At 37.8% G+C, this 27,891-nt stretch overlaps 1 protein-coding gene and 1 long non-coding RNA gene across 2 annotated transcripts in view; one reads left to right on the top strand and one right to left on the bottom strand.

The window, feature by feature from the left end:
- LOC105834699 (putative epidermal cell surface receptor) overlaps window positions 1-27,891 on the top strand; it is a 215,931-nt gene that overhangs the window by 100,672 nt on the left and 87,368 nt on the right. The window contains exon 7 of the mRNA XM_036286688.1: window positions 18,832-19,099. Within this exon, the coding sequence (XP_036142581.1) occupies window positions 18,832-19,099 (268 nt within the window). The remainder of the gene's footprint in view (window positions 1-18,831; window positions 19,100-27,891) is intronic.
- LOC118645498 lies at window positions 1,058-18,984 on the bottom strand. Its single transcript, XR_004963198.1, has 2 exons — window positions 18,902-18,984; window positions 1,058-2,923 (listed from the first exon to the last, which is right to left on the bottom strand). It is a non-coding gene; the product is annotated as an uncharacterized LOC118645498 (long non-coding RNA).

Here is a 27,891-nt window from a genome sequence, read left to right as displayed (position 1 = left end):
GAATTTAGCGTAGGGTGCAAAATTACGCCAATTTTGCTTTTTAGGTTGGAAATTGAAAGATTAGTAAATGTTAATATTTACATAAAATTAAGTAAAATGAAGATATTGCTTACACGTTAAAAATTAAGTAGGAAAAAACTTTATTTGTAAAATCTTATTCTGATTTTATTCTAATTTAAAGAATAAGATGTCTACACTACCAGACGTATCGTGTTACTATTATTGTGCACAGTATTTTTTTTCTGTTTGTTTCCTCATTAATAAATTTTGTTTCACATTTGGAAACGCAAAAAGTTTACTAAGATATGATTATTCAAATGTAAATTTCATTACTTTTTATTGATTTTTCCATTTATCACTTTTTTGAAATCACTTTTTGAAAATTTGCAACATTTATTTTTTTTAATAAATACATGTTTTTTTAAGTATTTTTCTAAAAGCTACTTCAGCGGTTTTTAATCTATATACAATTCTTCTATTTCGCACCACAAAATAGAATTTGATCTTGATTTTAATTGAGAAGAAGTAAAAATTTTAGACCAAGAACTTAGTTATGCAAAAAGATTAACATCTGAAATGTTGATCTTTAAACATAAAAAAACAAAGAATGAATCTCAATGTACAAAATGACACAGAACATTTGTACAATATTTATCCATCCTTGACTTCTTTCCGAAATTTAAACTTTCACATATCAGTTTATTTTCAACCGCAACGACATAAACTTAGTGGATAAAGAACATGTAATAACATTATTTGAAAAATGAGCTTTTTTTTTTTTAATATTTAATTGATGTATATTTTTCAGTATTATTATTGACTTACAATTTATTTATTCTAATCTGTTTGATTAATATTTATACATTTCAATTTAACATATCAGTTTATTGTTTTATAAATATTTATAAATTATTATTATTGATTATTTAAACTTCATTTGTAATTTACCCTTTTTTTATTTTGTTGACTAATATATTTAATTTTTATTTAGATAGATAGATATAAACTTTATTCTTCCCCTTGGGGATTGAATGGCGTTTTTTCTAGGAACGGTCCCAAACCTTTACACCTTTTTATACAAATATCGCTCTTACAGTACGCCGCTCGCCACCTTGCCTCTCATCTCGCTCGCCTCCCTATACGCTCTATCTCAACTCACTCTTCTCTTTCCGCTCGCTCCTTTGACCTTATCCTACTTAATTCTACCTACGTGACCTCTCTCTCTCTCGCGCCGCATCCTACCTAACCTTAAGCCTATGGACTTCCGTTTCCGTTTACAATTCTTTACTTTCGTTCCTTCCATTTACTCCTCTCTCACCCTCCATCCTCTCTCACTCCTCCTTCCTCCCAAATCTCTCCCTCTCCTCCTCCATCTCGCTCATCCAACCCTCTCCCTCTCCCGCTCCCCCCAAGATCCTCCCATATGCCTCCTGCCAGCTTCCCTCTCCCCCCTTCTCCCACCGTCTACATCTTTCCCATACATGCTCCCATGATTCTCTTTCCCCTCCGCACAACCTGCAAACTCTTTTCTCCTCATCCTCCCAATATCTACTCTCCAGTATTTCATTTCCCAGTCTAAACCTTGCCACTCTTCTCCACCTACTCTCTCCCCATCCCCTCCTTAAATATTCCGGTATGTCCTCCTCTCTAATCCACTTGTACCATACATTATATCTCGTATCTCTTATCCTCTCCCTTCTCTCCTCCCTTTGTAGTCTTCTCTCCGTCTCCTCAACTTCCTCTCATTCCTCTCCTCCCTCTCCCTCCATCTCCCCGACATCCTTTCCTCTCATTTCGAAGAACTCTCTCCTTTCCATCTCCCATTTCGAGAGTTCCCTTCTCCTCTCTGCTCTCTCTCTCATCTTTACCATGCATTCTCTCACCCATACTCCTCCTCTTCCCTCCCTTGCCCTCCTCTCAAAACCCCAAGCCCTTCTCCCCGCTCTTATTCTCAATTTCTCTCTCTTCCACTCTTCCCTCACCAAATATCCCGGGGTTCTACTCTCTACTCCCAGTATCCATCTTAGAAACCTCTCTTGCATTCTTTCCACACTCTCCCTTTCCCTCCATCCCCAAACCTCCACTCCATACTCCAGTACCGTCCATACTAATTTATCGAAGATCCAAATTCTCCTTCCCCAATCCTTCTCATATCTTCTCTTCCCAATCCCCCAGACTTGACCCATTACCGCCGCTGCTTTTCTCACTCTATCCTTGATATGTGCTTCCTGTCCTCCGTTTGATTGTAGTATATACCCTAGGTATTTATATTCTCTTACCTTCTCAATTCTTTTTCCTTTTCATCTCCAATTCATCTTCCTTCTTCTGCCTCCTCCTCTTCTAAACCTCATAATCTTCGTTTTCTCTACGTTTACCTCCAGACCTTTCTTGTCCAAATATCTCTCCAGCCTTTCTATCATACTTCTCATCTCGTCCTCCGTCTCCGCTATCAACACCATATCGTCCGCATATGATAGCGAGAAAATCCTGCGCTCTCTCAGCTTCACCCCTCCCCACTTCACTTTTCCCATTTCCTCCTCCAGGTCTGCCAGCACCATGTTAAACAACGTCGGACTCAGTGGGCACCCCTGTCTTACCCCCCTCGCTGTCCAGAAACCTCCTCCTACCTCGCTACCTATCTCTACTATTCAATTTTTATTTAATTTGACTATTTTATTATTTATAAATAATTCCAATTTTTTACTTAACTTCTTCTAAATCAGTGGCTGAGTATCTACCTACCTAATTAATCGAAGATTTTCATATCAAACAATGACATACATTAGTTAAAGAGAGTGTTACATGTTCATATGATTGGAATGTAGACTACTTCCATTTATACTCGGCGAGCCTCTTTTATTTAGCCAGTAAGCAAATCTTGTTCACGAGAAATGCGCCATCTTGGAGTGGATAGTGAAGTCACCTAGAAATAAAGAGGTTCTTGTTAAAACCTGATAATACTTGTCATTTGCAAAAATATACGTCACATTATTTTCGATTTTCAGTGAAATCTTTCCAGCAAAACTTAAACTTTTTGCGGACACACCTTATTGCAATTTTGCTGCAAAAGTGTGCTCGAGTTTGCTATAAACTTTACGTAAAGTTTGCGTCATTTTACTTGCTAGGTTACATCTTTTCAAAAGGTTGTGAAACTACTAAGTTAAATACATCTATTAAAGAAGTTTAAATTTTGGAAGCGTCCCAGATGCTCACAGTAATAAACGGACACAGCAGGCTGAATGAAACGGATACAGTAACAAACGGACACAGTGACAAATGCGCACAGACCAAATGCACACGGACCAAATGCGCACGGACTAAATGCGCACGGACCAAACGGACACAGTAACCAACAGACATACCACATGGATTGCGACTTCTAAGGGCATCCGTACTGACGGGATGGGTGCGGGAGGGGGGCGAAGCTTGCCTTGCCCCCCCCCCCGTGTGTGTGTGTGTGTGTGTGTGTGTGTGTGTGTGCGTGCGTGCGTGCGTGCGTGCGTGCGCATGTGTGTGTGTGTGTGTGTGTGTGTGTGTGCGTGCGTGCGTGCGTGCGCATGTGTGTGTGTGTGTGTGCGCGCGCGCGCGCGCGCGCGTGCAAAGCTTTCTTTGCACCACATGGGTTTACGGCTGTTCGCATTTGGTCCGTGCGCATTTGTTATTGTGTCCGTTTGGTCTGTGTCCGTTTCACTCAGCCTGCTGTATCCGTTTATTACTGTGCGCATCTGGGACTCACTCAAAATTTTGTCTCCGTTTTTTAAATAAAACCTGAATTTGTTTCCGATATTTTTAATTACATTTTCTTGATTTTTGAACTTCTCAATAATATTTAACGTATTTAGCACTGTACAATACTTTTTTTTTTTAATTTTAATGCAAATCTTATATTTGTATATCAATTCGGTTCTTCTAAATAACATTTTAAAGAAAAAGTAGCCCTTGAAGCAAATAGTGACAACTTTTGTGGAGCAAGTAGTGACAACCTCTCTCTCTCTCTCTCTTATGTAATAACATGTCATGTACAGTCAATACAATAACTTATGATGTGAAGTGAACGAAATTATAAATAACTATCTATATAAACAATTACAAATACAGTTGCTTTGTTCCTTGAGCGACTGATGTAAGTAATTAAGCCTCTATTTTTGAAAAAATATTTTCTTATAAATATCCACACAACAATGTAATATTTCTGCGATATTGCAAAAAAATTATAATATTGTAGTAATATTACGTAGTAATATATCGGTAATATTACAGAAATATTGCTGAAATATTAAACGTCCGCGAAAATTAATCGCTGAAATGTTACTGCAATGTTGCAAAAATATTAGTGATATATTGTAGAAATATTATGATAATATTACATGTCTGTAATATTTCAACAATATTTTTGTAAAAAAATGTATATATTTCAAATACATGTCCTATCCAGATTTGTATCCACATTACAAGAATATTTCACCGTAATAATGCTATACAAACTATACACACCGGGACCGTCCAAATCACAGTTATACCCTATTTATTGCATTGCCTAACTTCTACAATCGGAAAAACTGTAATCCATCCAAATGTGAGCCGCTATCAACGTTGCTCGACTTCAAAGATCGTATGCAATCTAACACTTTGTGATGATTCGTGAACATTTAATGTTTATGAATACATATTTGTATATCAATTCGGTTCTTCTAAATAACATTTTAAAGAAAAAGTAGCCCTTGAAGCAAATAGTGACAACTTTTGTGGAGCAAGTAGTGACAACCTCTCTCTCTCTCTCTCTTATGTAATAACATGTCATGTACAGTCAATACAATAACTTATGATGTGAAGTGAACGAAATTATAAATAACTATCTATATAAACAATTACAATTTAATAGATCAATTTAATAGATGTTAGAAAGATAAAACATGTATAGTTAAATAATATTTTTATAAATAAATATAAATACAATTTTTTTAACTGATATTTACATATGCAAAATAACATATGAAGTAATTTATAAAAGTATCTGTTTTTGGTCTGTCCTTCTAATAAAATTAAATTATATAATTACAAAATGTTAATAGTATTAATTATGTAAAATATATTAATTATTAATAGTGTTACTTAGTCAATTTATAAATAATGATCATTAGTTTCTAGACGTTCTTGTTTACATATGTTATGTTTTGATTACGTTAAAATGACTTGTGTTTGCTATCTGGGAATACGATATAAACTACAGGACAAAATTAGAGGAACAAAAGTTTGAAGTAGCGCCATGTTCGTAAAAGTTGAGCAAAAAATCTGAATTTTTTATATGATATAGCCTAAAGTGTTGACTTGACCCCTGCAAAATCTCCCCGCTGTGGGTCCAGTAGTTTCGGAGTTATATCCCTCGAAGCAACTTCCGGTCAAAAACTAAAGTTGCAAGATTGTAACTTGGAAAGTACAGGATAATCTGATGCGAAAAACGAACCAGAAAAATTCGGAAATGGGCTAAGCCGGATCTGTAAATGTCGCTTAGAGTGTCCCTGGTTCGCCCTAATACCCCCATCCCTTTTCAACCTTGATTTGCAACCCCTTAGGACTGACAGTGGTGACAGCGCTTTGCGTCGCGTCCATCCAACCGAGGACAACTCTCTAGCACGGCTCGGCTTTAAAACCGTTACATATCGAAGATCTCACCTTTCTATGACCTTTACCACCCCGCGAGAGTGAGTTGGACAACCACCTCTAACACTAATCAGCACCCCGCAGGTGCCTCCATGCGTCTGAAAAATTTGGAAATGTGCTAAGCCAGTTCTATAAGTGTCGCTCAGAGTGTCCTTGGTGCGCCCTGATATCCCTATCCTTTTTCAACCCTTATTTGCAACCCCTTAAGACTGACAGCGTTTTGCGTCGCGTCCGTCTAACCGAGGACAATTCTTTAGCACCGCTTGGCTTTAAAACCGTTAAATGTCGGAGGTCTCATCTTTCCGTGACCCTTACCATCTCGCAAGGATGGGTTGGGCAACCACCCCTAACACTAATAAGCAAAACAAAGAAATTGTTGATTGAATTTTTTTTGCTTTAACAATGTTTTGTTGTTCCACAAGCAACATAAAAAACAAAAAATATGGAGAGAATGTGAAAGATTACATGGAAAAGTAATGCGTTTTTTAAGGGAAACGAAAAGAGCAATCAGGAACAAACAGAACGCAGACGAAGAGTCAGCTGAAAGAGGCATAAAAGCAAAGAAAGATGCATATAGGGAAAATCTAGGAAGAGAAAAAAACCTAACACAAAAAGAGGAGATGAAAAGAAAATGGCTGGGAGAACAAGGATTTTTTTTATCTCGAATGCAAGTTGTGCCTTGAAGCGATCACCTGTAGCCTAGCGCAACCGCGACACGCTGTCCGATTGAAGGAGTAGCAGGTAAAGATTAAAAGGGGTGGATTTCGTGCGTGGTTAGAAAGGAGTGCCAGAGCTCTACAGATGCGATTCAACCCATTTCCGAATTTTCCGGACGCATGAAAACACCTGCGGGTGCTAATTAGTGTTAGGGCTAGTTGCTTAACCCAGCTTCACGGGATGGTAAGAGTCATAGAAAGGTAAGACCTTCGACATTTAACAGTTTTAAAGTCAAGCGGTGCTGTTTACGATTGGAATTGTTTACGATTGGACGGACGCGACGCAAAACGCTGTCACCACTGTTAGTCCTAAGGAGTTGCAAATAAGGGTTGAAAAAGAATGGGGGTATCAGGGCGCACCAGGGACGCTCTGAACGACACCTACAGAACCGGCTTAGCACATTTCCGAATTTTTCTGGTTCGTTTTTCGCATCAGATTGTCCTGTACTTTCCAAGTTACAACCTTGCAACTTTTGTTTTTGACCGGGAGTTGCTTCGAAAGACATAACTCCGAAACTGCTGGACCTACAGAGGGGAGATTTTTTAGAGGTCAAGTCAACACTTTGGGCTATATCATATAAAAAATTCAGATTTTTGTTCAACTTTTACGAACATGGCGCTACTTCAAACTTTTGTTCCTTTAATTTTGTCCTGTAGTTTATTACAATGCAACATCGTAGTTATATCATTAAAATGTATTAATACGATATTGTAGTAATATTACTAAAATATTACAATATAATATATCGCAATGCAATATGTCAACATGTTCAAGCAGAACCGAAGGAGGGAAATGGAAGTGACGCGTTAATAGAAAATTATTAATTGTGAACAGCACAAATTTAACGTATATTTAGAAGCCAACAACAACTATTTACAGTATATACAAATAGAGTTTGAATAGCGCAAAGATGACTGTTCGGCGGGGCATCGAGAGCCCGCACTTGCCATCAGTCAGAAAAACGATCGCGCGATCGACACAATAGCTGGTTATTATTAGGGTCTCGAAGCACGAGACTTAGCGCGCACCGCAGTAGGCAAGCACTCGCGACTATACGGGGAGCGAACAGCAAGAATAATCACGAGCAGCGACTATTGATCCGAGCTTGGTTAAATCGCGACGATTAAAAACGAGCTGACCTGCGAAGTCTTTCCTCAAGATTAGCAGACAAAAGACTCCGGCTGATCGACAGGCAGAAAAGCCAGACTCGCCGACCAGCCACCCCGAAACCTGGGAGGGGGGCGAAACACAAATCTCATCCGAGAAGGCACGACGCTAGTGCGTGAACACTCGGAGGTTTGACTTTTGATGGTCGCTCAGTTGATCTGACTGTCACGGCCGTCGTATTGATATGCCATGCTCCCCTCGCTATAACGGAGGGGAGGGGGGGGGGGGGTCCGAGAGCGTTGACACCAATGTTCGAATGTTCGAGAATGATCGAGAAACAAGAGATTTATGAAACTGTACTAAAATATATAATTTACTCTGAGCATCGTCTCTCGATCCCGAACACAACAAGATTTCTGTAATATTACATTTCCGTTATAATATCACTGCAATATTATAATATTATAATATTACTGTAACATTATGATAATACATGCTGTGTGGATACGATTTAGTCTCGCGTTAAAGTGTTATGTAGATTACTTCTCTAAACTGTTGCGCAATCGCGTAATGAGATCGCTGATATCCCTACGGATAGAAGCAGGGTGAGAGGACGTCGTGGACACAATGCTCAAAAGAAGTAATACAGAAATGATTTTAATACATAATTCACACGCAATGCTCAGAGCGAATCTGAGCTACCGTACATTGTATCACAGATCGAAAAATGAGATAACACACTTGAAATGTCTGGATTAAAATGAGTGTCTTACACTGATGAGCAGTTCTTAATCACACGCACGGGTCAATTATATTAATTGAATACCGACATGGTGATGATGATGCCCGTAAGCCGTGTAGTCCACGTGGCGCCGACGTGCGCTTTACGTGATGAGTTTGAGTAGTCGTTGTTGATGTACACGAAATGAGTCTTGTCGTCAAATATCGTGATCCTGGTCACTATGATAAATCAAGAGATTGCTAAAAGTTCACACGCTGAGAAAACACACGGAAACTATGCACAATACTTGTCACGTATGTCGTGAACAGCCGCCATGAAGCAAGAACACGTACGAAGTGAAACGGGAGACGAGCCGACGCATGCGCGAGTTACGCTAGCGCGACGCTTTACGATCTGGGTTAGTCTAGCTCGATAGATGATGCCACCTGACGCGATGGCGCGAGTTCAATATACTGAATCCCGAACATAAACATATAATTAAATATAGAAAGATTTAATAATATATTATCCGAATCAGAAATAATATTTACTAATTGTTGAATCAACCAATCAAATATGATAAAGTAAATATAAAATTGTATTACCTCAAATTTCGGACATTATCATAAAAAACTACATGTGCTACTAAATCTTTTTATATCTATTACATATTTACATTTGATTATGTTCATTTTTTCTCGGGTATTCTTTACTTTCTTCTAAATAATATTAATAATAATAATAATGATAATAATAGATCGAGGGATGGTCCCCAAACAAAGTCCTAACTCTAACACTCAGACCGGGTCTATTGTGTCTCTCCGTTTATCAGCTTCTCTTAGAGAAGCCCCGCTCTTTTCCAAAAGCGGAGCAAGTCCTCCACGGGTAGCTGTTCCACCCGATTTGGTTCCAAATTATCTGATCTCAGCAAACATGTCTTTGGTTCGCCCAGTGCTGGACAGTATCCAAGAATGTGGAGGCTAGTTTCTTTCTCTTCGTCACACAATCTGCAGTTGGGCGTATCGCTACGGCTCAACTTATGCAGGTGGTAATTAAGGTCGCCCGTCGGCAACTGCGTCACGAGCCTGGCATCCTTTCTGCTCAGAAATCTTATGCTTCTAGACCCTCACCAGGATATTCCTCTAACAGGGCTCTGGCCTGTCTGCATTTGATTTCTATATCCTTTCTCCAGTATCTCAGATGTTTGTCTCGGAGTCAGCTCTTCATCCTTTTCCTGTCTTGACAGAAGGAGATTCCAACCGCCGCCTCCGGTCCCAGCAACCTTGTTGCTGCCGCCTCCTTGGCAAGTAGATCGGCCGTTTCGTTGCCCCTGATCTTTGAATGCCCGGGGACCTAACTACTAGGCCAATGTCGTCCTTTGCCACCTCGTCCAGTACGTATTTGCAGGCCAGACCAGCCACGAGTTAACGCTCGGACTCTCCAGCGCCTTAAGCACCGCTTGACTATCCAAGCAGATTTTGATGCGCCTTCCTATCGCATCAGATTCCAATAGGTTCTGGACACATTTTATGATTGCTACCAACTCCGCCTGAAAAACCGTAGCGTATTCTCCAAGCAGAACGGTTACCTTTGTCCCATCACGCTGGCAGTAAAGACCGACCCCGGAGCTCATTCTTTACTACGGTTTTGAAGCCATCCGTAAACCAAATGTCCCCGTCCCGAGGAACGGATCTCTTGGAATCGTTCCAATCCCAGCGCCCGGGAAAGCTTATCCTGTATCTCTTCTCGAAGACACGAATCACCGGCCTCCTGTTTTGTCCCATCACAAAAATGGAATCTGACAGTACGTTTTCCAAGAAGTTTCGTGTGCAAATATGTTTCTCCAGGAAGTTTCATGTGCAAGGCTCAATTCACACTTTAGGCAATAGGCTGTCGCCGCACAGTGGGCATAATGTCGCTTTTTGTGGCCAAAAATCGATCGACGGCTGAATTCTCAACCAATTGCAATGAATTTTTTTTACATACTCATCATTTACTGTATAATGGAGACTTGCACATTTTTTGATATTGCAATTTGTTAATTAATAAAAAATCTAAATTGTTGTACACTTTTTGGCAAACATTTATTGATGTGTTCATAATTCCTTTAATCCGGATACACAAGGGTTTTTAACGTCGCTGATTACAAAAGCGCCACTAAAATTTTAAAATTAAAAATGGCGGATTTAACATGGCGGCCGTGACCTGGAAATGTAAAAACAAATTTTGTACAATTTGGTATATTGGGATTGTAATTATTAAAGGCAATAATAATCATATTAAAAAAATAAAAAAATAAATTTTATAGTTTTAACAAGAATATTTGCCAATTACTCGCGTTTAGCGTTATCTGGAATGAAGAACGTAGCGAGTTTATAGGTCCATTTTGTTTTTGTTTTTTGTTTTTTATATATATTTTTTATATTCACTTTTTCTTTATACCAGGTATGTAAATATGAAACCGGAATTTTCGTATAGAAAATACACGTTTATTATACGAAAATGATAAAAAATATTTTATTCGAAGTATCGCCCATCGCTAGCTATACATTTTTTTCATCTCTCTGACAACTTGTAGATGCCAAAAAAACTATTCCTATTTTGAGGCAAACCAGACATCGAACCATTTTCGTACATTTTCGTAAGATGTGAAGTGCTGCTCAGCAAGTGCGTGTCCCATCAATGCAAATAAGTAATAATCGGATGGAGCCAAGTCTGGTGAGTAAGCCGCATGAAAAAGTATTTCCCAACCAAACGCCTCAATCGTTTCCTTGACCGGTTTTGCTGAGTGTGATGGTGCATTATCATGAAGCAAAATCACTTTGTGTGCCTTTTTTAATATTCTGGTCGTTTTTCACGCAAAACTTGATTCAAATCGATCATTTGTTGTCGGTAGCGTTCAGTACTAATGGTTTCGCTTGGTTTTAGCAGCTCATAATAGATCACACCCTTCTGATTCCACCAAACATAGAACATTGTCTTCCGTCTATAGCGATTTGGCCTTGCAGTCAATGCCGATGGTTTGTCTGGAGTTATCCATGATCTTTTACGCTTAGAATTTTCAAAATATATTTACTTTGCATCGCCAGTAAATGACGATGCCACAATTCGATGGAGAAATGACTTTCTTTTGTACCTGGCGAACAGCATTTCGCAAGTGGTTTTTCGGTTTTCCTGCTGTCTTTCATTCAGATTATGTAAAACCCATTTTCCAATCTTCTGGATCTTTCCTATGGCTTTCAAACGTATGGAAACGGCTTCTCATGTCACATTTAATTAGTATCTGGATTTTCGTGTTTCAGCTCGTCTCGTGCGCTGAGAATTGCTGCGTGTGACTTGTGTGCATGTGACTATGCCAACACTGTTGCGATGCGATGCGAGCTTGACGGATACCAAATGCTGTACGAACAGACAATTAAAGGTGATCAACACAACTCGCATGCCTCGCGCTACTAAAATTAAACAGACGCGCACGCTCACGCATCCAGATTGCACGCACACAAGTCACACGCAACAGTTCTCCGCGCGCGAGAAGCTCGAAAACCCAGATTCTAATTTTCTCTCAAGCGAAATAATATCTCAGTTGTTATTAAAGTTGCCTTTAGAATTTAAAAAATCTTTTTAAATTTGGTAGCCTATAATTGATTCTCACAAGTCTCAGATTATTTTTGATTGTCGTATATTGATTGTTATTTTATAATGAAGAAGTTTAAGATTCAACAACATTTATTGTGTTCTTGGTTGTGGAAACATGAGAATAAGAAAAAAGACTATATTGAAATAATAATGAATGAAATTAATAAGAATTTTAATTTTTACAATGAGAATGAACTTGTTCAAATTCGGAATAAAATTACTAATAACTTTTTACCGTGTTATGTTCGTAAATTAAATTCAGTGTCTCGTATAAAAAGGTGATTTGAGAAAAATAAACGCTTTTTATATGATTTTAAAGTTGATTTTGTTTCAAATTTGTCTGAAATTGAAGATAAAACATCAATGGTTCCTAGCACATTTGTCTCAGACTCAACAAATTTATCTTCCAACGAAAAAAGTCGCCTTCGTGTATGTTATAAAGAATCCTTAGAAAAGAGCAAAAGACGGATTAATCAAATTCGTTCTACATTTTGCCAGGAAGAATTACACAGAGCAGCAGGACATGATAAAAAAGCATTTATACCTGTGAAGAAAGAGCATGATAACGAAGAGGATGAGTGTTTCTGTGATACAGTTTTGACAATGTACATGGATTTGGATTTGACTAAATCAAAATCCAGCTATCCTGAAGATATTGGTGTCACAGATAATGGAGCAAATGTCGAATTACAATTATTACTTGATTATACAGTCCGCCAATTGATATCTTCTATTGTTCCAGAAGTTTTAAGCTCATTATAAGACAAATTATTAATTTTGCACAGTAAGTGGGATATGGTTGGGGCTTCAAATCAACAAATTCTTAAACAAAACAGAGCTAGAGATATTGATAAGAAGACAACAAGTTGCAAAGTAGTCAATACGGATGAAGGTGTATCAATGAGTAATGACGTTGACGAACATCCAAATACATCTGATCACTGTGTTCATTATATCGTTTGTTCCTTTGGAGCTTAGATTCGAAAATTATATGGGTAAATGATCTAGAGAGACCGTCGTCAATTAGATTTTGTTGCCCAATTAAATTTGAATTCATTACTGAAAATGCGGTCAACGTCCTAAATGAGTACAATTATTATACAAAAAAAATAAGTAGTTTTTGTCCCACACTTGTAACTGTTAATAATATTTTATTTTCTGTAATACATAACTTACAGTGTACCATGATCAATGGAAAAATCTGCAATATGATTATAACTAATCAAAAATCGAGCAACTCGTGCAATATATGTGGGGCTGACAGACCCACGCAACTGAATAGATTGGATATTATAAATACTTTAGTACGAAAACAAGAATTTTATACTTTGGGATTGTCAACTTTATTGCAAAATCCGTTTTATGGAGTGTGTACTCCATATTGCACAATATGGATTTTAAGGAAAGCAGTGCCAGAGGTAAAAATAAAAATGCCAAGTAGAATAGAAAGAAATTTATTCAATATTCTTTGAAAGAAGCTCTTGAGATCAGTGTTGACATGGTCAAACAAGGTGCAGGAAATACTAATTCTGGAAATACTGCTAGACGTTTTTTTGCTGAACCGCAAGTTGTAGCAAAAATCTGCCTTGATGAACGTTTGTTAACGCGATTTCCAATCATCTTGCAAATACTCGCTAGCGGTCACGAAATTGATGCTGTGAAATTCCATCAATACGCTTTGGAAACAGCTCAATTGTATGTCAATTTATACAGTTGGTACTTTATGCTCCCAATTGTACATAAAGTGTTAATACACGTTAGTGACATAATATTATCATCATTTTTACCTATTGGCCGCTATTCAGAGGAAGCGCAAGAGGCAAATAATAAAGTATTCCGACATGCCCGAAGTCATAACAGTAGATGGTCATTTCGACGCAATAATAATAAAGACGTTATTCATTATCTTTTAGTTGCATCTGATCCACTTATCAGTAACTTGAGATTAAAAACCGACAAACAAGATGAATTATTAAATAATGCTAAAAAATTATTGAAATGTAATTAAAAAAGTTCTTTAAGTTTCTTTAGTATGTAATGATTTTTTTTATTTCATGTAAATAGTTATTATAGTAATTATAAGTACAGTTTTTTTTAACATTATATGTATATATAAAGAAAAAGTAAATATAAAAAATCTATATAAAAAACAAAAAAAACAAAAAAACAAAATTGGACCTATAAGCTCGCTACGTTCTTCATTCCAGATAATGCTAAACGTGAGTATTTGGCAAATATTCTTGTTAAAACTATAAAATTTATTTTTTTATTTCTTTAATATGATTATTATGCCTTTAATAATTACGATGTGCTCTAGTGCTACTTTAGCGGTTTTTTTTAGCACTCTCGGCTACCACACGACAGACGCGTATAGCAGCCTGAGTCTATGCATCGCCGTGTAGATCTAATAGACTATTTTCGATTTCAGACCTCATGTCTGACCGAAAATCCTTCTACACGTCCAGAGGTACGAGCACACGCTCTTACAGCGTTTCTCAAGATGATCCCCTCATGTCAGCCGAGAGGTCTTCATTTGCGCACAGTACAATTGGACACGTTGCAATTGTTCACCGTGCTATTAGACACGAAACATTGCGCACCGTTCGATTGGACACAAGTCTTTTGCGCACAGTTTGTTTGGACACAGTTCTATTGCATACCGTTACTGTTGAACACAACGCATATTATTAACTTATTTAAATAAATAAACGTGTTACATCGGACATGGTTCTTTTGCGCACAGTTCTTTCGCGCACCGTTCAATCGCGCACGGTTCTTTTGCACACCGTTCAATCGCGCATGGTTGATTCTTTCGCACACAGTTCAATCAAGCGCATCTTGAATATTCATACATTATGACTGTTGATACATTTAAACTGGATTTTCATGGCACGTATTTTCCGGTGATAAATTTGACGCGTTTTTGCTTCAAACAAACAAATCTGGTAGAAAAAAGCGTTGCCTGCCTGGCAAAACGAGATATTAATCGCTAAAGTCCACTACTTGACAAATTATGAAACCTATCATATCGACAAAATGTAATGCGACTTGAACATGCGCAGCGTCACATCCTCATGCTTCTTGGTCACAAGCGCATGCTCTGTCTAGCACAAGCCATGCAAAAAATGCGCGAATTTCAAATGTCTGTATATGTACTTTTACGAGCATTTTGTTTAGCGTGGAAAGTCGCAAACCCAGTGTGGTGCAGAGAATGATTTACACACACACACACACACACACACACACACACGCGCGCGCGCGCGCAATTGAATTGTGCGCAAAAGAACCATGTCCGATGTAACACGTTTATTTATTTAAATAAGTAAATAATATGCGTTGTGTTCAACAGTAACGGTATGCAATAAAACTGTGTCCAAACAAACTGCGCAAAAGACTTGTGTCCAATCGAACGGTGCGCAATGTTTTTGTTTAATAGCGCGGTGGGCAATTACAACGTGTCCAATTGTACTGTGCGCAAATGAACTCCTTCCATGTTAACCTCCTATCTAGAATAACTTCCAGATATTTGATCAACTCGGCAGGGACCAATCTTGTTCCACCAAGAATCGGCTTTTTTACCGGGCCTACTTCGTACCTGCGAGTGAATACTACAAGCCCGTTCTTCAGTGATTTCACCGACAGTCCGGTCCTGCCGCACCATTCTTCCACCACTACCAACACTCTCTACGTAAGCTTTAGGAATGTCTCTAAAAAAGGGCTTTGTATTAGGATAGCCAAGTCGTCTGCATGTCTCAAGAAGCTTCCCTCATTTAGCGTCGTAAGCAGTCTAACTGCCACAAGACATTATAAGAGTGGAAAGAGAATCTGCTTTGTGGGCAGCCGCTCTCCACCTATCCGCTGATACTCACTGTCCCCAGTGATCACGTTACCGGCCGCCGGAGTACGCCTCTGAGCCATTCCACAATCCTGTCCGGCACACCCCTGCGAGCGGCCACCTCACACACATTATGCGGTGTGTTGAATGCACTATGACAGAATGGTGCCAACTACATAGCCCTTCCTCTCTAATTGCACCTTAATAAACGATACAGCAGACTGAAGTGCCGTTTCTGTAGAATAACCCGTACGATACGAGTGAGTTCTAGATGCGCACAGATCAAAACGAACACGGATCGAAACAGATACTGTTATTGAAAAAAGCAGTGTTTGAAAAGATCTCGTTTTGTGTGGACAAACGCGCGCGCGCGGGGGTGCAAGAGGGGCTTTCGCCTCCTTCTGTACCCAGTCCTCGGTAGGAGTGCCCTGGGCAGAAGTGCGCAATCGATCCGTGTCCGTTTTGATCAGCCTATTGTGTCCGTTTACATCTGTACGTATCTGGAAGGCTTCCTACGATACGCATCCCTTCACATGCAGCGGCTGCTGCAATAGAATCAAATCACGTATATAAACGTCCTTTTCAACATCTTGAAAAAAAAAGACGTCAGGCTGATTGGACGAAAATCCTTGGCAGAGCTGTAACCCATTCTTCCCGTCTTAAGGATGAACACAACTCTCGCCTGTCTCCAAGCTCTGGGCGTATAGCTCATGGTTAAACAGGTCCTCAACGTCCGCATGACCGATAATCTGCTTTATTCCTTCCTGAAAGAGGGTCGGAAAGACCCGATCCAACCTGGCCGACTTGAAAGGCTTAAAAACTCCAACAACTAATTTGATCTTATCGGGCCTAACGATTTCGGCCGTTAGAGACCAATCATTCCCTCGTGCCCTACATAGGTCCGAGGTTTTTTATTGGATATCTTCCTCCTGGGCTCCGCGGAAGGCTGCAAAGTAGATCCAACAAGTAGATCAGACATCGTTTTCCAGCCACCATCATTCCGTCATCGAGCCGAATGGCCTCCAGGGCCACGTCCTGATTTCTGGCCAAAATTCTGCCGAGTTTAGCAGCTTCGGGTATTTTCTCTACCGACTCGCAGAACCTTCTCCAGCTCTCCTTTTTAGCCCTTGCCATAGAATCCTTGTAGGCCTTTTGATCACTGCGATGAAGGTAGCAGTCAGTTCGGCAGCCCGTGTTCCTGGCCCTGTTTTAGACACGACGTGCCGCACTCCTGAGCTCCTGCAGCCTTGGACTCCACCAGGGGACTTTCCTGGGATGTCTTATTTGTCCTTTCTGGACAATTGTTTTCAAAGTTGTCAACGAGCGTCCTTTGCAGATGTTCAACGTACAACTCAATCCCTTACGAGATCTTGCGTTTTTTATGAAATTCTTTAAGACCGACAACCAGGTTCTCACTAAATGAGCACCAGTCCGTCTTTCTTGGGTCCCTGACAGTCATCACTCTCGTTTGTGCCTTGGCCAGCTGAAGGTGATCTGTCTGTGATCCGACAGGGAGGGCTCATGAAAGATGCCTCCAGCCGGTCACTTCCTGTATCAACTGCCTAGAACAGACGGTTAAGTCCAGCAACTTTCTTCTCATCGAAGTAACAAAGGTTTATTGCCTCTATTGAAAATTTTTAGGTCAGTAGATACTAGAAACTCTAATAGTCTCTCGCTTCTTTTGTTGGAATCCGTGCTTTTTCACACCATGTGGTGCGCATTTGCGCACTCCAGGATCAGAGAAAGCCGCTCTTTTCAACAGAACTCTATTAAGAGAATTATCGGATCTGATGAGTGAATCGTCCCCCACGCAAAAAAGTAATCCCCCCGCCACTACCACCTTCCCTTTGGTCCTGTTCCCACCGGCTTCAATCACTACTAAGTCCTTAAAACAGAAATCTGGCAGCAGTTGGGTTTCCAACCCTTTAACAGCCACACAAACCCTGGGTTTTTCACACTAAGGCCTAAACAGCCTTCCAAAATCCACCAAACCTTTAATACACCCCCCGACTACTCAGGGTTCTAGTATAAGTTATATGGCCGTGTGCACCCTAACTTGGCGCCTGGCAAGGACAGCCGAGGGTCCTTTGCTACAATGCAATTTGATTTGGGTAAAGCTCACCTTGGTCAGGCCCATTACGAGGACTTTTGAATCGGGCTTCCCCTTATCCTCCTCCTTCTCATCCTGGTGTGTCCCGGTCATTGTAAAGGTGACGCAATCCACCCCAAGATGAGGTCTTGAATATAATTTATGATCACATTATATGATCTCTTTATCTCTTTCTGCAAACCGCAATATTAGGCGTCTAAGGTCAGAGAGAGAGAGATTTTACAAAAAGGATACTTTCCACATTCAAATATATAAAAAACTTAAGCAGAAGGCCGCTGTAAAACGTGTACAAGGATATATTAAAGGATATATTAAAGTAAAAGACTACGTATGTTGTACTTGTCATTATTTGCCTTACCCTGGGGCAAATAATAACAAATGCAGACTTCAGTTTCTATAAAAGTCTGTAGCTTTTACATAGGCTTCTACTTAAGTTTTTTTAAGTATTTGAAGGTTGAAAATTCTTTTCTAGTAAAAAATTTGATCTTAAAAATCTAAAATTAACTTGCAGTGGCCAAAGAAAAGAAGATTTGTCACCATTTTACCTCCTTCCTCCCTTACTAAACTGGAATAACAAATTGTACACCGAGAATGGCCAAAACCAAAGGTTTTATATGTTTGCACAGAAAATATTTTTAGAATACATAACAAGCAAACAACACTCAGCTTTGGTTCTATAAGCATTTATCCTGTCAATTTCATTTAATTTAATAAATATATTTGTCAGTTCCGTCGACGATAAGATCATTTGTTTATTAATTTGAGTACTTGTGACAATGAGAATTATTAATATTGGACATAAGAGTTCATGTTTCAAAGCGTATAAAATGTTTTAAATGAACTTTAATTACTTTAACTTTCCATATCTCTGGAACTAATCCTGGGCTTAATATAAGAATTTTTTATGATTGACTCATCATAAAGGTATCTTTAAGCACATAATTTAATTTCAAAAATATTAGACCAATGAAAAGAGCGAATAGAGCACTGACTTTAAATTACTCTTATACATTCTCGGAATATAATCATATTAATGATATCTAGGAGGTGCGCTGCAGAAATAATGGTTCCTGTAATTATGAAGGAGTAGTGTACAATAACTGGAGCGAATTACCTTCGAATGTTACTGGTTGCGACAGGCGTTGTTATTGCGAAATGGGCAATGTATCCTGTCAAGCTGCTTGCAAATTTGTACCAGCCCTGCCTCCTGTCAATTTACCATGTCCTTTGCATCAAGCAACGTTGACGCATGTACCTTCTAATCCATGCTGCACACAATGGACCTGCGGCCATCCTTTAACACAACTACCAGGTAATTTAGCTTAATAAAAACATATTCTACAAATAAAATGTAGATAAAATTAGAGATAAAAAGTTATTCTTTAAAAGTAACTAGTTATCATTAATCGTTATTAATTTTTAAAGATAAATCGTTTTTACAATAGTTTTTTGAATATATAAATTAGCAAGAATTATTCGAACAAGGAACACTATCTAAATTACAAAAAATGAATTCGTTAAATGTTATCAATATTATTTATTTAACTTTTAATATATTTTATACTAATCTTTTATTAAAAGTTAATAAAAATAATGTATACTAATATAATGGTACGCATCATTATACTTTTATCTAAGAAAAAAAGTTAGGCAATCCGGAAATTTAGAAAATTCTGAAAAATTGATAAGTAGAGTGATTCTTTCTTAATACAAAACTATTTTTTATTTTGCTAATTTTCACTTTGAGAAGATAAAACACTTCTTTAAAAAAAAAACGGTTTTTTCCGTTCCCATATTTTGGAATAGATAGAAAAAAAATTTTAAACAAAAATCGAACGGTTTTGTGTACTTTAAAATTATAAAAAAATTATATTTGCTTTTGTTCAACAAAATATCCTTTCCTTCACTCCAATTTTTTATTAAAAGTTTTGACATTAAATTAAAGATTTTTTTTTCGGAAGTCAACCCTATATAATAGATTTATCTATTTATTAGATAAACAAATAAATCAATTATATAGGCAAATTTGTTTATTAGATGATCGATGTTTCGACCATTAATTTTGGTCCTCTTCAGGTATAAATAGATAATTTAAGACGACTTAATATATTCGGACCAACGAAATATGAAGCAAGTTCTACAAAAGATACAACATAGATGTAAAATCAATCATAAAAATTATTATTAAACATTAAAAATAAAGTATAACAATAAATGAATATAAAGGCAGAAAGAAAGATATAGATTAAAATGAAATATTGAGAACTTACATGTCCAACATCAATGAATAAATTTATACCAAGTGTAATTAGTAATAATAAGATGGTAAAGCGTAATGTGAAAGACCAAAATATAAAATACGTCCAACATATACCAAGTCTGTGAATCGGACTGAGGATCAATAACAAAACAATCCCTGAGATATATATGGAGAATAAACGATTTTTATTATTTTATTATATAGTGTGTGTTCTAGTTTTTGGTATCTTTCTGTAAATTAAATTCTCGTTCTTTTTTATGAAGAACGTATCGGCAATCTCTCTCTTCTTCTATTTTCTTCTATATGTAATACTTAAAAGGTTTGCAACTTAAAGTCATGATTCACGATAGTTCTGTGTTTACTGACCACCGAATATTCATTCTCATTCTTTTTTATGTCGCTCATATGTTCTTTTATTCGTATTTCTAAGTGGCGTTTGTTCAATGTAGGATACATTACAACTAATGCATTTTGAGTCATAGACAATCCGTTTTTCTTAAGTATCTAATTTGTCTTTGCCTTTTTAAATGATAATATTAAGCTTTTTTAGAATGGTGAAAAGTGTGTCAATCCCAATATTTTTCAAATGTTGACTAATACCATCGGTGATGCCATTAATATAAAATAACGTTAATCATTTTTTTTATCAAAAAACGTTTCCAGTTGTCGGACTAAAGTTACAAGAATGCGTACGATTTTTTAATTCTTTAATTCGTCTATTAATGTACTTATTAATGTTATCGTCAGGAAAACAGTTATTTTTTAACAACGTATTAGGTGTACAAATAAGTTTCCGCCGTTTTTTTATCAAAAATTGGGCATTTATTGTGAAAGAACGGAACCTTATGTTTTATTCGAAGTATTGTCCACCGTTTGCCACTATTTCTTCCCATCTTTCTGACAACATACGGATACCGCGTCGGAAGAATGCTTTATCTTTTGAAGCTACCCATGAATCGAGCTAATTTTTGGTATTTTCATATAATGTGAAGTGCTGCTCAGACAGGCCATGCGTCATCGAAACAAGTGGAAATCAGAAGGAGCAATGCCTGGTGAATATGGCCCTGGTGAGGTAAAACTTCTCAATTGAGTGTTTCCAAATAGGTTTTGGCCGGCGCCGCAACATGTGGACGAGCATTATCATGGAGGAAAATAACTTTGTCGTGTCTGGAGTAGTGGACGCGCTTTTCCTTGAGTGCTCGACTCAATCTTATCAATTGTGTTTGGTAGACAGCCCCAGTAATGGTTTCGTTTGATTCGAGCAACTCATAATACACGACACCAACCTGATCCCACCAAATACACAACAAGAGTTTTTTTCCATGAATATTTGGCTTAGCTGTAAATGTTGAAGCATGGCCAGGTGGTCCCCATGATTTCTTCCTTTTTGGTTATCATAGTGGATCCATTTTTCATCACCAGTGACTATACAGTGCAGAAAACCCTTTGGTTTATGCCTGGCAAGCAGCATTTCACATGTGGAAAATTGGCGTTCAACGTTTCTCGGCGTCAGTTCATATGGAACCCAATTTCCTTGTTTTTGAATCATTTCCAATGATTTCAACCAATATGAAATTGCTTGTTGAGTCACTCCTAATGTAAGTGCAAGTTCTTCTTGCGTTTGGTACAAATATTGATCCAATAATGCTTCCAATTCCGCGTCTTCGTACACTTTCCGCTACATTCTTTGTCTTCAATGTCAGATTCACCGTTCTTGAACTTTTGAAACCACTCACGACAACTTCTCTCATTTAAGGCAGCCTCACCATATGCTTCTACAAGCAATCGATGCGCCTCAGCTGCAGATTTCTTCAAATTGAGGAAGTAAATCAAAAGTTTCCGCAAATGACGCTTATTCGGTTCAAAACTCGACATTTTCGCACACAAAGAATATATTATCCGGATAAAGATTCACTAATATTTCAAGATTATGTTGTTGACAGATGTTCAACCTTACGATAATGGCGTTTTACATCTAAAAGTTTTAACCATAACTTACTGGTGGCGCCAACTTTTGTAGAACGGCGGAAACTTATTTGTATACATAATAATATTTGCATGGTGAAATTTTTTGTAAGATAATAAAATTGCTCTATCACTAAATTAATTATAGTGTTTGTCTTATATCGCATTAAATGGTTAAAAAAATAGTTTACATAACAGCCTGAAAACGTAGGTTTCCTGTACCAATTTGTTATCAAATTGTTTTCATCACGAATAACAATAATGTCCAAAAAAACAATTAAAATATTCGTTTCAAGCTCATGAGTAAATTTCAATCTAGGATGATAATTGTTGAAAATTGAAAGAACGTGATCAATCTCGTTCTCTAGCAAAATGGTATTTATATCGTCAACATATCGATAAAACATTAGGATGACGAAATTCAATTTTTGCAAGCAACTGATTTCCAGATCATTGACTACTAAATCCGCCAAAATGAGAGATAACGGAGACCCCATAGGATTACCACACATTTGCTTATAAAATTGTTTGTTAAAACTAAAACTCGTAGAACTTGAAACTAAATCAACAGCGTGTATGAATTGCGGTAATTGTAATTTAGTATAAATTGAGATCTCATTCCATCGCTTTTTTACGGTATCAAATACAAGCTCTTTTGGAATGTTTGTAAACAGCGATGTTACATCTAGAGGGACTAACTTTGTCCATTAGTAATATTAACATTACTGATGAAATTTAGAAAGGACCAATTATTATTAATGTGAGATATCGGTTTATTGATAGAACTCTGCAAAATATCATGTAACAAACATGCGATGGACTTCCGATTGTTGAAACAATAATGCGCAAAGGGAAACCATCCTTATGTATTTTGGGAAGTCCGTAATATCTCGGAAGATTTCCATTACTACACCTAAAACGCTTGTAATCAATTTCGATGATGTTATTTTTACGCTAAGCTTTTACAAGCTAATTGATCTTCGAATTAAGGTTTTTTAAATAAAGTCTTTATCTATTTTTTTTTTATAGATGGAAACATCATTTAGTAAGTCATGCATTTTTTTATTGTAATTGTTTCTATCCATAATAACAGTGGCTTGTCCCTTATCCGTTCTTGTAATAAAAATATCATTTATTTGTAAAAATTTCCTACATTCGGCAAACTGATTAAGAATATGCCTATTCATAAAATCAACGTATTTTTTATTAATGAGGAATTTCTGCAAAAAATTAGTCGCTATACCTCTCGTCCAATCAATAGAATTCGGATGTATTTTGTGACAATTGGTTTCAAAATTTTTTACTACGTCTTAAATTAATCACTTGTATTTATACCTGAAAAGAACCAAAATTAATGGTCAAAACGTCGTTTATCTAATAAACAAATTTGCTAGGAATGTATTTGATTAACTTATTTATTGTTTTCAATAAAAGTTTTATTTAGAAACTTAAAAACCCATATAGAACAGAAGAATTATAGACTTCGTCGCAGACTATAAGAAAGGGAAGATAGACCTCGCTTTACGTGGAACTTGCGTTACGATTTTATATTTGAAATTGTGGCTAAATTGCGACTAAAATTAGGTTAGATTAGGTTATATTTGAAGAAAAATAGAAAAAAATATACTTAACATTTAAAAGTAAAATTTCTACTTTACAAGACGTTCAAAAAGGAATCACATGATGACATTTTTGAAAACATACAAAGTAAATTATTAGAATTGTGCAGCGGCGAAAGGTATAGATGTATAACTATCCAATCGGGTCTTCGGGAGAAGCGTCTTTGGATGATGCCATGCGAAACACGATGAATCTTCGCAACAAACTACAAATAGACACTTGGAACATCCAAGATCTCTTACAATGCGGAAAACTTTATGTTATTGAAAAAAAAATTATTCATATAACGTGCTTAGACTCTGTGAGATGCATTAGAGAAAGGCAAGTTATTCGGTCACAACGTCGGATAATTCCCTGTACTTCTCAGGATACAGTACAGAGAGTAACGAAGTGCCCGTGTTACTATCCAATAAAGCTGCAACGGCGGTTCTGTGCTACAACACAATAAGTAATGGGATACTGATATTAGAAATTAATGCACATCCTTTGAACATTAACATTATACGCTCCAACGGCGAAATCGACGAAAGAAACAATAGAAATATTTTATAATCTCCTAGACAGAACCATGAATGATCGTCCCAGAGATTCGCAAGAGAAAAATACAAAACTATGCAAAAAATACAGCAATAATGTAGGGTGAACAAAAATAGTCATGTAAAAAAAATGATCCTGAGGTCAACTTGCAAGGTCAATTAAATTTGGATGTAATTAGCCGCTGGCGGACTTTCACCACATCATGTATCTGTAATGAGTGATTTCGTGCGTTAACTCTAAATCTGTCTTCAGAATTGATTTGTTACGTTATTTTCCTGAAAAATCTGACGTAATGCGAAAATTTTAGGAGGCAAGAAAATTTTAGGAGATAAAAGTGACACCCTAATTATAAGTTAAACATTATCCTCATATTATATTAAAACAATATCAAAACAATATACACGGTGTACAACTTTTTTTTATTTTTATTGCTACTCTGAAGTTATCCGCAACACCTTCTACTCTTTATTTGTGTTAAGATTTTATTCGGACATATGATCAATTGTCATGTTAACGATTGTTGTTGTCCAAGCAATTCCCCAAAATAGTTCTTTACCACTTATTTTCTATGAGGAATCTTACTCGTGAATTTCATTTGAACGTATCTTCAACCGTGATTTTCACCTGTACTTGGGCAGGGAGTGGTTCACTTGGACACAGTACAATTGGACACAGTGCAAATGGACACGGTGCAAATGGACACAAAATAATGTACACGTTTCAAATGGACGTGATTTATTTCGACATAGAAATTTTGGACACAGTAATTGTGTACACAGGAAAAATAAATTCTGGACAAATTACAATTTGGACACGATAAAAATGTACACCGTGTAATAGGACACGTAAAATTTGTACACCGCAAAGTTGTACACCGCAAACTTGTATACCGCAAACTTGTACATCGCAAAGTTGTACACCACAAAGTCTTGCGTGGAAATTCGCAGACCCATGTGGTCCAGAGAATGGTTGCATGCACGCGCACGCACACACACACACACGGGAGATGCAAGAGGGGCCTTCGGCCCCCCTCCCGCACCCACCCCGTCGAAGTCACTAACCCATGTTGTACATTGCAAACAAAGTAAAGTTTATATGTATTAGCAGATTTCCAATACAATATACACGGTGTACAACTTTGCGGTGTACAAGTTTGCGGTGTACAAGTTTGCAGTGTACAAGTTTGCGATGTACAAATTTGCGGTGTACAACTTTGCGGTGTACAAGTTTGCAGTGTACAAGTTTGTATTGTACAACTTTGCAGTATACAAGTTTGCGGTGTACAACTTTACGGTGTACAAATTTTACGTGTCCAGTTGCATGGTGTACATTTTTTTCGTGTCCAAATTGTAATTTGTCCAGAATTTATTTTTCCTGTGTACAAAATTATTGTGTCCAAAATTCCTGTGTCAAAATGAATCATGTCCATTTAAAACGTGTACATTATGTTGTGTCCGTTTACACCGTGTCCATTTGCACTGTGTTTAATTGTATTACGTCCAAGTGAAGGCCACTCCTTGGGCAAGTGTTGTTTTTCGTGAATGCTTTCAAGATTCTTTCGGAGAGTATCTACAGCAAGTACTTTTTTACTATTTGTTTCCACGACTTTTTTGTGTTAAGTTCATTGTAGCTTACAATCACAAACTATGCTTTCTGTGAATTTACTTTGAATCTTTGTTGTGATATTAGTATTAAAGCATTATTAACTGCAATATTTCATAATGTCATTAAACCTGAACAATATATTTTAAAGTGCCTCACCTGAGAACCCAGTGTATAGTATAAAATCTAGAATAACAGATGAAGAAAGATCATTGACTTCTCAGCTAGCAGATTTGATAAAAGACGCTATCAATTTTGATGTGTTTAAAGAGACTTAAGATACTTTGAGCTTTACTGATGTTAGTGTGATTCTTGATGATGTTTTTAGTTGGAGACGATGCAGAAGATGTTTCGGAAATTGCGGAAGATGATACTAAATTCAAAGAAATTGTAAACATTGATTATAAGTACAGAGCAATTGAATTTTGGCGATCTGGAAAAAGGAAAAAACCGAGTATAGAATCAGTCAAAAACCAATTTAGAAAAGTTACAAATGAAGAACAACTGTACAGATGGGAAGCACAAGTTACTGAGGATGGATCAAGAACTGATAAATTGTTATATATCTCTCAATACATTCTAGATAAATTTAACAGTGTGTTCGCGACTCGGCGAAGAGTTTGCTAGTTAGCCCCTGAGGATGTTAAGCAGGGTGAGAGGACATTCGTGGAAGGGAGTATCCCGTTTGGACACGTAACGATTGGACACCGCTCGATTGGACACGCACGATTGGACACGCACGATTGGACACCGCACGATTGGACACCGCACGATTGGACACCGCATTATTGGACACTGCACGATTGGACACCGCACGATTGGACACCGCATTATTGGACACCGCATTATTGGACACCGCACGATTGGACACCGCATTATTGGACACCGCATTATTGGACACCGCATTATTGGACACCGCATTATTGGACACCGCATTATTGGACACCACATTATTGGACACCGTACAATTGGACACACACACACATTTACGTGTGTGTATGCAGATTTCTAATACAGTTTGCATGGGTTAGCGACTTGGACGGGGTGGGTGCGGGAGGGGGGGCCGAAGGCCCCCCTTGCACCCCCCCGTGTGTGTGTGTGTGTGTGTGTGTGCGTGCGAGTATTTTCTGCACCACATAGGTTTGAAACTTTCCACGCAAAACGAGATGCTCCTAAAAATACGTATATAGATATTTAAAATTCAATTTTTTTTCTGGCAAATCGAAGCTTTTTTCTGCCAGATATTTCTAAGCTTAGATAATCTGTCATATGATATATAAATGTTATTCACTAGAAGACTGCGGTGTCCAATAATGCGGTGTCCAATCGTGCTGTGTCCAATCGTGCGGTGTCCAATAATGCGGTGTCCAATAATGCGGTGTCCAATCGTGCGGTGTCCAATAATGCGGTGTCCAATCGTGCGGTGTCCAATAATGCGGTGTCCAATCGTGCGGTGTCCAATCGTGCGGTGTCCAATCGTGTGGTGTCCAATCGTGCGGTGTCCAATCGAGCCGTGTCCAATCGTGCGTGTCCAATCGTGCGTGTCCAATCGAGCGGTGTCCAATCGTTACGTGTCCAAAAGGAGGTCACCCTTCGTGGAACAAGTGTTAAATTAAATGCACTACAATTACGTGTCACGTGGACTCATCATGATGTCCGAGTCGTACCGTATATTTATCACAGATCTTAATTGATACACAATACACGCATTTACTGTCTAATGAGCACAAGAATCAATGTCTGGATGAAAATAATGTCTTGATCACTTACACGATAGAAATTATATTAATTCGTTACCGGTGAGGACAATGATGCCCGTGAGCCGGTATCACGCGGCGCCGACATGCGCGTAGCGTGGTGAGCTTGAGCCTCTCGATGTTGATGCACTAGAGCAGTACGGATAAGTCTATTAATGGTAATTGAATGAGTTCTTCCTTGAGTCGTTCAATGAATCTATGATCTCACGAATAGATTCGAACACCCAAAACTATGTCAAAACAATAGCACGATGAACGAAAGTGAACCGCTGCCACAGAGCACACGTACCGAAGTAAATAATTCTGGTGATATGCGCATACTGGCGCGCATGCTGGCGCTCATGCTGGCACACCATGATCTAC

This window comes from Monomorium pharaonis, chromosome 5 (genome assembly GCF_013373865.1).
Source record: "Monomorium pharaonis isolate MP-MQ-018 chromosome 5, ASM1337386v2, whole genome shotgun sequence".
NCBI lineage: Eukaryota > Metazoa > Arthropoda > Insecta > Hymenoptera > Formicidae > Monomorium > Monomorium pharaonis.
Note: the sequence above shows the minus strand (reverse complement) of the source record. Positions and strands in the feature narration are given on the sequence as shown.